The sequence below is a fragment of the Arachis ipaensis genome, chromosome B10 (genome assembly GCF_000816755.2).
Source record: "Arachis ipaensis cultivar K30076 chromosome B10, Araip1.1, whole genome shotgun sequence".
Taxonomy (NCBI): Eukaryota; Viridiplantae; Streptophyta; class Magnoliopsida; order Fabales; family Fabaceae; genus Arachis; species Arachis ipaensis.
In genome coordinates this window covers 5,102,702-5,113,569 of record NC_029794.2, presented here as the reverse complement: position 1 = coordinate 5,113,569, position 10,868 = coordinate 5,102,702, and the positions used below count along the sequence as shown (strand labels likewise).

General features: G+C 32.6%; 1 protein-coding gene across 2 annotated transcripts in view; it reads left to right on the top strand.

Moving 5' to 3' along the window:
* LOC107622607 (lysine histidine transporter-like 8) overlaps positions 1 to 2,511 on the top strand; it is a 6,455-nt gene extending 3,944 nt beyond the window's left edge. Inside the window, exons 6-7 of one of the 2 annotated variants that reach the window (XM_016324569.2) lie at positions 1,362 to 1,493; positions 1,609 to 2,511. In XM_016324569.2, coding sequence (XP_016180055.1) covers positions 1,362 to 1,493; positions 1,609 to 2,094 — 618 coding nt within the window. In that variant the 3' untranslated portion in view covers positions 2,095 to 2,511. The remainder of the gene's footprint in view (positions 1 to 1,361; positions 1,494 to 1,608) is intronic. The other variant, XM_021112870.1, reaches the window with a different exon arrangement.

Sequence of the window (10,868 nt, the reverse complement as noted above, 5' to 3'; positions counted from 1 at the left end):
TATGTTAGTTCATAATTGATTAACGATTAATGTTCATGAAGCTATGTTATTCTAAATTTTATATTATACAAATATTTTATTTAAATGTATTTTAAACATAAAAATGTATTATTTTTAATAATATCATACTTTTATTTTTTTTAATTATTTTAAATGAATATTTTATCAAATACTAATTAAAGTCATCCTTCTATTTGCTTTTACTAATTTATTATCTAACTATTATATAAAATTAAAATCGTATTAATGAATTTAATATTAAAGTTAATTTGGCTTTTTATTTAGAGTATTTTTCGATTTTTTTAGTCTAATCAACCAAAACTATTCAATTATGAATAGTCACTTCTATCTTATTTTATATTATTAACTAATTAAAATTACTAAAATTTGATAATACAATTCTATTTTATATTTTTATATTTAGTCCAACCCATCCTTTATGCAAACCAACTGTTTGTTATATTTACTGCTTTGATTTGGATTAAGTCTTTAGCTGAGATTTTCGTGGATAGTTTAGGAAATCCTTTCTTTAACCATAGCATATTGTTGGCAGCAGTACACTTTATGGCTTTGGGTTCAGCTACATGAAACTGTTCCTGGAAAAAGGTACAACAGATATGTGGAGCTTGCTCAAGCAGCATTTGGTGAGTTTAATTTATTATATCACATTGTTATGTAAAGTTGCATAATTAACAATGCAAGAATGCTTTACACATAATTGATCCTCAAAAACTATGTTGGGTACTCAAACCAAGTTAATTGAAGACGATTCATACACATATAACAATTCTAAAACTATCATTGCATGATTTGAAAAGGTTTCAACCTTGCTTTTTCAGGGGAAAGATTAGGGGTGTGGCTTGCTCTCTTCCCAACTGTTTATTTATCAGCAAGAACTACAACTGCATTGATCCTTATAGGAGGGGAAACCATGAAACTCTTCTTCCAAATAGTTTGTGGTCCAACGTGTACCTCAAATCCTTTAACCACAGTGGAGTGGTACCTGGTTTTCACTTCTCTATCCATTGTCCTGTCTCAGCTTCCAAACCTCAATTCAATTGCAGGGCTCTCACTCATAGGTGCTGTGACAGCAATCACTTACTCCACCATGGTTTGGGTTCTATCTGTGAGCCAACAAAGGCCACCCTCCATCTCTTATGAACCTTTGTCATCGCCATCATCTTCTGCATCTTTGTTTCTTGCCTTGAATGCTCTTGGAATCGTAGCATTTTCTTTCAGAGGCCACAATTTGGCACTAGAGATTCAGGTACTAATAATGCCTTGCCATAAACTTTGTCTAATTAAACTTTTGATTTTTCTCTCTTTAGTTAATGAAAATATGAGCTTATCTTCTCTTTCAGGCTACAATGCCTTCGACTTTTAAGCACCCGGCTCGTGTGCCAATGTGGAAAGGTGCCAAGGTTGCTTATTTCTTCATTGCATTGTGCCTCTTTCCTATTGCTATTGGAGGATTCTGGGCCTATGGAAACCAAGTAAGTGAACTGAGATGTAAAAATGTCCATAGAAGACATATCCATTTCCATGAGGAAATTCATGATTGCTATCATGCAGCATCCTTAAAACTTTTCTGCTGTTTTCATATTACAGATGCCTTCTGGAGGGATTCTCACTGCTTTATATGGATTTCACAGTCATGACATATCAAGAGGACTTCTAGCATTGACATTCCTCCTTGTTGTGTTCAACTGTTTAAGCAGTTTCCAGATATACTCAATGCCTGCTTTTGACAGTTTTGAAGCTGGTTACACAAGCAGGACTAACCGGCCATGCTCGATATGGGTGAGGTCAGGTTTTCGAGTATTCTATGGATTTGTGTCATTCTTCATAGGAGTGGCACTTCCCTTCCTCTCAAGCCTTGCCGGTTTGTTAGGAGGACTAACTCTTCCGGTGACTTTTGCATATCCTTGCTTCATGTGGGTTCTCATAAAGCAGCCAACAAAGTACAGCTTCAACTGGTACTTCAACTGGATTCTTGGTTGGTTAGGTGTTGGTTTCAGCTTGGCCTTTTCCATTGGAGGTATTTGGAGCATGGTCAATGATGGTCTCAAGTTGAAATTCTTCAAGCCCAGTTGAATCATTAATAAGTCTAGAGTGAGTATAAAAAAACATGATCATTTCTCCTTTCCTAAGTGGTAGAAGTAATCAGTGCTTCCTGCCACTAAGTATCTATAGACTATAGTGGAAGATCTTGTTGTATTCTGAGAGATGAAGTAGAACTATGTGGAAAAGGAAATGTCTTTAATAAAGGGTAGTAGATCCTTGTGTGCCTAAAGTTGAGACAAAAGCTAAACTTTGCTGATTGCTGAAGAAGTTACCAACACAAAATACCTAGGAGTTCACTATTCCTCTTGTTCTATTCAGGATATGTTATGTTGTGCTTGTGTTCATATTTGTAGAGAACTGAACCACTGGTCACTGTTGAAGGTGAAAACTGTTTGTGCTGATGGTTTTTCAATTTCGTTAATCAAAGCAGTTTTGATTAAATATTATTCTGTGTGGCTACAAATACTCAAAAAATGCATGCATGATTCTCTGACTAACTCCCTCAAAAATGTTTGGATATATTCAATTATTCATGATCCTCATCCTATCCTATAACATTCCATGAAAACAAGGTTATACTCATAGTGAAATTCCTACGTGGCGTTTCTCATATTACTCTGGCTTTGTCCGCCGCAACAATTCAGTGATATTTTAAATTTTGAATTCAAAATAAATATGGAGAAAAAAATCATTCTCATTGTTTACGTTTTCTCTCTATTAGCTGTCTCCTCTTTTTTCTCTTCGTACTCTTCTTTGATCTTTTTTCTTCTTCTTCATCTTTAGTTCCTCCTCTTTTTTTACTTCATCTTCTCCGTTCACTTCAGTTCCTCTTCTTATTCTTCTTATTGTTCTAATCTAAGTTGAAAGTGGATATTATAGAATTTGTGAGATAGCGGATGTGGAGGATTTGACGCTGTTCGTGATGGCTCCAAGTTTCCGGGGATTTGTCGCTGTTGAGGCAACCTAATCCGGGGTGGTTGATTTACGGCCGTGGTTGCGGTAGTTGCTATTTTGGTGGTGGATGATGGTATGGTGTTGGTGGTGGTCGCAGTGGTCGCAGCCAGTGCAAGGGATGTTGTCTTCGTCGCTGATTAATTGACGTGCTAAACTTTTTTTTACATTTTACATTTCTATTATGGTGATAAAAACTCAAGTCGACTTCACGTCAAGTTGATAAAGATGATTTGACCGATTTGACTAAATTTTTATCTAATGGCTTTTAGTTATCAACTTCACATGAAGTCGACTGTACTTGAGTTTCCACCCTCAAATTCATGCCTTTTAATTGATTAATTGACTTGCTAAATTTTTTTTACACTTTACATTATTAAATTTTCGTTTCTTTACTACTTTTTCCTTCCTCCGTCATAAAATGTAATATTTTCCTATTTTCATTTCAATTTATTGTTATAAAAATTTCTTCAACCACACTGTTAATCACTTGCACATATATTTATATATTACCAATTATCAATTATAATTTATCAATCTTAGAGAAATATATACTTACCTTATTTTCTTACTATTCATTCGTAGTTTTAAATTAGTTGTAACAATTTTTTTTTTAAGCAATTCAATCTTGAATGGACTCCATCGATTACCAAATTAGCCCAAAGTTAGCTAGGCTAAGAAGAAGATTAATCATGAAGCAGAAAATTAGAGAGAGGAATCAAAGAAGTTTCGAGACTGGACTAAGTACTGGTTAGTTTGACAACTACAAAGTATTTCAATATATTGATTTTAAAATTTGCTATGTATTCATGTGTTATTGAATATTGTTAAAAAAATAATTCAGCCATCGTCCAATATCCATTTCTCCCTCTCAAAAGACCAGCAACATCTCTAAGGAAATATTCTTCAAACTCAACCGAAGAAAATGTTATGGATTCTTCTACTACCGAGTCTCATGTCTTTATTGATAAAGTATATGATGGGCCACGTGAGAAAAACAAATCAACGAGTATATCCAAAAAAATATTGCATAGCAGCAATGATTTATGTCAGCCACTATCAAATAATTCGATTGGTATGTAAATATTTAATTAAAGTACTGTTAATTTTCTATCTTCTTAATAATAAATATAATTGTTTTGGAACAAAACACTGTGTTAATTTTTATGTCCACAAGAATCAATTGGCCATTAACTAATATTTATGTTATCAACGAATTGTTCTTCGCATTTCTCCATTCAGTCTAGAATCAAAACAATTGGGAAAGAAAACTCATATCATCAAATGAATTGTATGGTGATCAACCTTCCTCGAGTTGTTATATAACGAAGTTTTCTCCAAATATCACAAATAGTGGCAGATTGGATTCATCTTAATGGTAAGTATGTTATTATTATTAAATTAATCTATAATAAAATTATTATTTTATATACTTAATTATTATGATGTTTAGCTCAAATTTTTTTTATAAACAACTCAAATTAGACGTTTAAGATTAATTTTTTTGAGTTTTAACGTTATACGGCAGTCTTTGTATCTAATTATTATTAAGCTATTTTTTAATGGAAATATTAGTTTAGATACTTAATTATTATAATGTTTAGTTAAAATTTTTTTATGAAGACGTCAAATTATTAGTTTAAGAATTTCTTTTATTACCAATTCAGTTAATCATCAATGTGATTCAGAAATTCTAGAAGATAATCAAGATCACGAAGGTATGATTTTATTTATGTGTAATAAATATTAATATGCGGTATTTATTTAATATTAAATCCAATTCTGCATAAATGCCTTCCAGTTATAGATGGATTTGACGACATTGTATTAGACAATGACATCATTGATCGTGATAATTCATATAACAATGAAGGTATTATTATATCACTTATTACAACAACAAAAATTTTATACATAAAATTTATCTGTATGGTTTTGTTTAATTTATATAAAAAATAATTTTCAAACGTAGAGCACAATGTATGTGGTACATCATTTACTCCTTCAGTTGAAGAAGGTAACTCATGTAATTTTTTTTCATTTAATTTATGAAATTACATTATTAATATTTTATTATTACACAATCTTAAAATTGATACATATGCAGATACTTGGGATACTGGTGATCCGGTTTATAATTGTGTTTATTGTAAAGCAGTAATGTGAGAAGGTGAGAGACTCTCAAAAAGTGTGAGAAACAAAATTGAAAAGTTTAGATTATGTTGCATGGACGGAAAGGTTGAGCTCCCAAATCTTAAAGAAGTTCCTATTTGTCTCAAAGAGTTGCATTGTAATGATAATGAAAAAGGAAAATATTTTCGGAGACACATACGTAAGTTTAATTCAATGTTTGCTTTCACGTCGATGGCTGGAAAAATTAATCGCAACATCAATAATGGCTCAGCTCACCTACATTTTGAATCAGCGGTCAAAATTACCATTCAATCGGTAGTTTACTTTCAGTTGAAAGTAATAGGCCCAAATTTGCCTAGCTTTATATTTATGATACAGAGAATGAAATCGAAAATCGAATATCTTTTGCGAGGTATATAATACTCTGCATTTTTTTTACGTTGATGAAATATTATTTCTCAATTCTTTTAAAAATAAGATTTAATTTATTTTCATTAACTTTATACCAGTTCCGTTGATTCATCAAACGCTATTGAAAGACAAATTGTCCATGACCTAAAGAAAATGTTGGATAACCACAATGAACTGGCGATGAGTTTTCATTATGCTAGAGAAAGGTTCAAGAATGAGAATAGTCCGGATATTAAGATGAAGCTTATTCGTAATAGGGTTAAGGATGGAAGACTATACAATTTACCAACTGCTTCAGAGGTTTCTATTCTAATTGTTGGAGATATTGATGAATCTATTTTAGACAGAGATATAATCATCGAAATCACTTCCAAGAAATTACAAAGGATTGACGTTCTTCACCCATTGTACTTGCCCCTTCAGTATCCCTTATTATTCCCGTATGAAGAAGACGGTTTTAGACCAGGAATTGAAACTTCTGTACGCCATGCAAGTACTTCACATAAGAGAAAGAATATAAGCATGAGAGAGTTCTTCTCATATCGAATTCAGATGAGATTTGAAGATTCTCCCATTTTATTTTATTCTAGAAGATTATTTTAGCAATTCTTAGTGGATGCTTACACTATGACAGAGTCTGAACATCTTAGCTTCATACGAAACAACCAGCCTAAATTGAGAGTTGATAAGTACAGCTCTCTACATGAATCATTGGTTAGAGGCGAAGCAAATGCTGTGGCTACTGGTCAACGTATAATCCAAGTAGTTTCACCGATGGTCCAAGATATATGTTTAATAATTGTAAAGATGCTTTTGAAATTTGCAAATATGCAGAATACCCAAGTTATTTTATCACAATAACATGCAATCCTGAATGAGATGAGATTAAACGTCTATTAAAGGACACAGGTCTTAAAGTTGAAGATCGACCTGACATAGTGTCTAGGATCTTTCACATAAAGTTGAATGAGTTTATTATGGACTTTAAGCATGGGAGATTCTTTGGCAAGATATCTGCATGTGAGTAATACATTATTCTTTATTTAACTAGATTTCATCTAATATCTTTAACGCATTGTCTAATTTTTTGCAGATGTATGTACTGTAGAATTTCAGAAACGCGGCTTACCACATGCTCATATTCTGCTGTTCATGGATCCCAAACACACACCTAAATCTCCAAATGACATTGACAACATGATCTGTGCTGCGATACCAGATAAGTTACGTAGACCTAAGCTCTATGCAGCCGTGGAGAAGTTCATCGTTCATGGACCATGTGGTCGTCATAATAAGAACAGTCCTTGCATGATCAATGGTCGTTGCTCTAAATTCTACCCAAAACAATTTCGAAGAACGACTATCATTGATGAAGCTGGGTTCCCAAAGTATAAAAGGCTTGACAATGGGCACACAATTTTAAAAAAGAACACAGTTCTTGACAATTCTTTCATTGTACCCTACAATCCATCACTGCTGTTAAAGTATGGTTGTCACATTAATGTCGAGCATACATGTCAGACATCTGCAATAAAATATCTATTCAAGTATGTTCACAAAGGCAACGATAGGGTCACAACTGCTTTTTATCAATCAACAGGTGATGGTGAATGCAAACAAGTTGTTGATGAGATACGTAATTATTATGACTGTAGGTACATATCTGCCTGTGAGGCTGCTTGGAGGGCATTTGGGTATGACATACAACAAAAAGAGTCTTCGGTAATTAGACTACCTTTTCATTTACCCAATGAACATCCAGTTGTTTTTAGAGATCATGAAAATATCATTGATGTCATAGAAATGGGTGGATGGCAAGCTCACTAAGTTGTTAGCATGGATACTCGCTAATCAGTTGTTTCCTTTTGGCCGATCTCTTACATACAGCCAATTCCCTAAGAAATTTGTATGGAAAGAGGACATATCAATGTGGATGCCAAGGAAGCAAGGGTTTTCAATTGGTAGGTTGACTCATGTGCCGCGTGGAAATAGAGAAGACTATTATACCTCAGACTTCTTTTGAACATTCAGAAAGGGTGCATGAGTTTCATCCATCTTCGAACGGTAGATGTTGTTGTGTATTCAACATTCAAGGAAGCATGTTATGCTTTAGGTTTGTTGAAAGATGATAAAGAATTTATTGACGCTATGTTGGAAGCAAGCACGTGGGCTTCTGCAAGATACATTCAAGATCTATTTGTTGTTCTTTTACTATCAAACAACATCTCGAGTCCTATAAAGGTTTGGGAACAGTTTTATCATGTATTATCTGAAGACATCCTTTATTCTCATAGAAAGGCTATGCATTGCAAAGGTTGTATATTTAATTATATTCTATTATTATGTATATACATAACACCACACTAACAATAGTTGTTGTATGTACTGCAGAGTTACAACTTTCTGAAGAGCAAATTCTTAATCTAACTCTTTTCAAGATTGAGGGAAACTTACAAGCTAATGGTAGATCGCTTAAGGAGTATGATCAGATGCCTCTCCCAACTATCGATGCTCTAGATGGCATAGATGATCCTCTAATAATGGATGAGATGAACTTCGATTTATCCTTGCTTAAGGAGGAGTTGGAGAATAATTTACCCACCATGAGTTTGGAGTAGGGTGAAGCATTTGATAAGGTCCTTAGTGCTGTAAATGATGATGTTGGAGGTTTTTTTTTTTTTGGTATATAGATATGGTGGTACTGGAAAGACGTACCTCTACAAGACACTATCAGCTGCTATACGGAGTAGAGGTGAAATTGTTCTAAATGTGGCATCTTGTGGGATTGCATCCTTATTACTCTCCAATGGTCGTACAACTCATTCAAAATTTAAGATATCACTTGATCTAAATGAAGACTCTGTGTGTTGTATCAAGAAACGTACTTCGTTAGCCAAGTTGGTATGTAAAGTGAAGCTTATTATATGAGATGAAGCACCAATGTTAAATAAACTATGTTATGAAGCATTGGACAAATGCTTGCGGGATATTCTGAGGTATGAGAAATGTTATAATCCAGATATGCCTTTTGGTGGCAAGGTTGTTTTGTTAGGCGGTGATTTTAGACAGATTCTTTCAGTCATACCGATGGACTCACATCAAGACATTGTGCAGTCTTCAATAAATTCATCATATCTCTGGAAATTCTGCATAGTTTTAAAGCTAACAACCAACATGCGGCTTACTGTTGGAGCTAACCATACTCAATTAAGACAGATTTCACAATTTGCTGAGTGGCTATTGACTATTGGTGATGGTTTGGCAGGTGATTCTACTGATGGAGAAAGCGAAGTTAACATACCTGAAGACATCCTTATTCATAACAATGAAGATGGTTTCAATTCTTTGGTTAATTTTGTGTATCTAAATTTGTTGCTAAATTTAAACAATGGGTCGTACTTTAAAGACAGAATAATACTTGCCCCTACACTTGATATTGTCAACGATGTTAACAAGCACATAATGAAATCTTTAATTAGAGAGGAGAAGACCTACCTTAGCTCTGATTCATTGTGCATAGAGGAAGGTAACATGAAATCTGAATTAGATACAATCACTTCAAATGTTCTCAATTCTATAAATTGTTCAGGCTTGCCTCCTCACGTGTTGACTCTTAAAAGAGGTGTACCAGTAATGTTACTACAAAACATTGATCAATCAAATGGGCTATGCAATGGCACAAAATTATAGGTATGCAGGTTAGGTAATCATGTTATTGAATGTATCACATTAACAGGAGATAAAGCAGGTCAAGTGGTTTTAATACCACAGATGAACATGATACCCAACAATGCTACTATTCCTTTTAGGTTTCAAAGGAAGCAATTTCCATTAGTTGTTTCATTTTCTATGACTATTAACAAGTCTCAGGGTCAAACTTTAACAACTGTGGGATTGTACTTGCCGAAATTTGTTTTTACCGACGGTCAACTATATGTTGCTCTATCAAGGATAAAATCAAAATCTGATTTAAAGGTATTAATTAAGAATAATTCATCCAAGACAAAAGGTAATACCATCAATATTGTTTATAGAAAAATACTTAAAAACCTCAATGACCGTATATAATTCCAAAATTTTGTTGTCAATGTATAATAATCACAACTTTTCAGTCGTCTATCAAGTTATTATTTTATACATGATTATAAAGTTAGCCTTCGTAAACCTTTTTGTTAACATGTTCATTATATTATTACAATTACAATATATTTTGCTTATTATTTAATAGAAGCACTTTTATCATAAGATATCTACAATTTAATTATAACTTTATTTTTTATTAAAATTATCATACCCGTGCATCGCACGGACACTTCACTAGTTATCTATAATATTATAGTTCAAGGAATTAACATCCACAAACTAGGAATACGAAAACCAAACTGATAAATCATTATTATTAATATCACTTTATTTCTTATCCAAGTTTAATTTGATACCTATTCTTGCAAGTTTCATACTCTTTTCTTTCTTTTGAGTTGACAACCACAAGAAGGCACATGTTGTGGTCCATAAGCAACTTTATTCTTATGATAAGAAAGTGTGAAGTGTAGAAGTTGCAGTAGTTTATACGGTGTATGTCTTAGATTAGATGTTACCCTGCACAATACACTTAAACAAGAACCTTTCTGGAGCAAGTTGAATCCAAACCAAAGCATTTATTTTACCAGTAATATAGTCACTACTTGCAATGCACTGTTTTTTTATGGTTCATTATGCGCCTTCAAGATGAGTTTTAAGGATAAAAACTATATGATACGTACATAATACGCCTATATATACTATATATTTAGCCTAAGCATAATAAATTAATTATTCAAATACAGTTGAGAATAATTGAATTAGAGTTGGACCATATGATGTAACCATAATCCTTCATCTAGTGGGCTTCCCACTTCAAAGTTTATTATATTTTTTCTTTTAATTTTTCATTAATCAAATTGAGTTTGTCTAATAATTAGCTTATTAGACTTTTTAAATAAGTGTTAGAATTTATGCATCTAATATTTTTCTTTTCAAAAAAACATTACACTCTATACAAATATAAATATATATTTTCAAAATGCATTAATATTTGACCCAGTTAACATAATTTTATTTATTTTAAGATTTGTTGGTAATTTTTTTCCGAAACCTATACTCTGAAAGATTCTTGAAAAACTGACTTAGAACTTATAGAGATTTTTTTATTATTATTAAACTTACTTATCTTTATATTAATTGAAATTTTATGTGGACTTTGGTCAAATTTTTCTTTTTATCCCATTAATAATAAAAAAAATGCTATTTGTATAACAAAATTTAGTTTT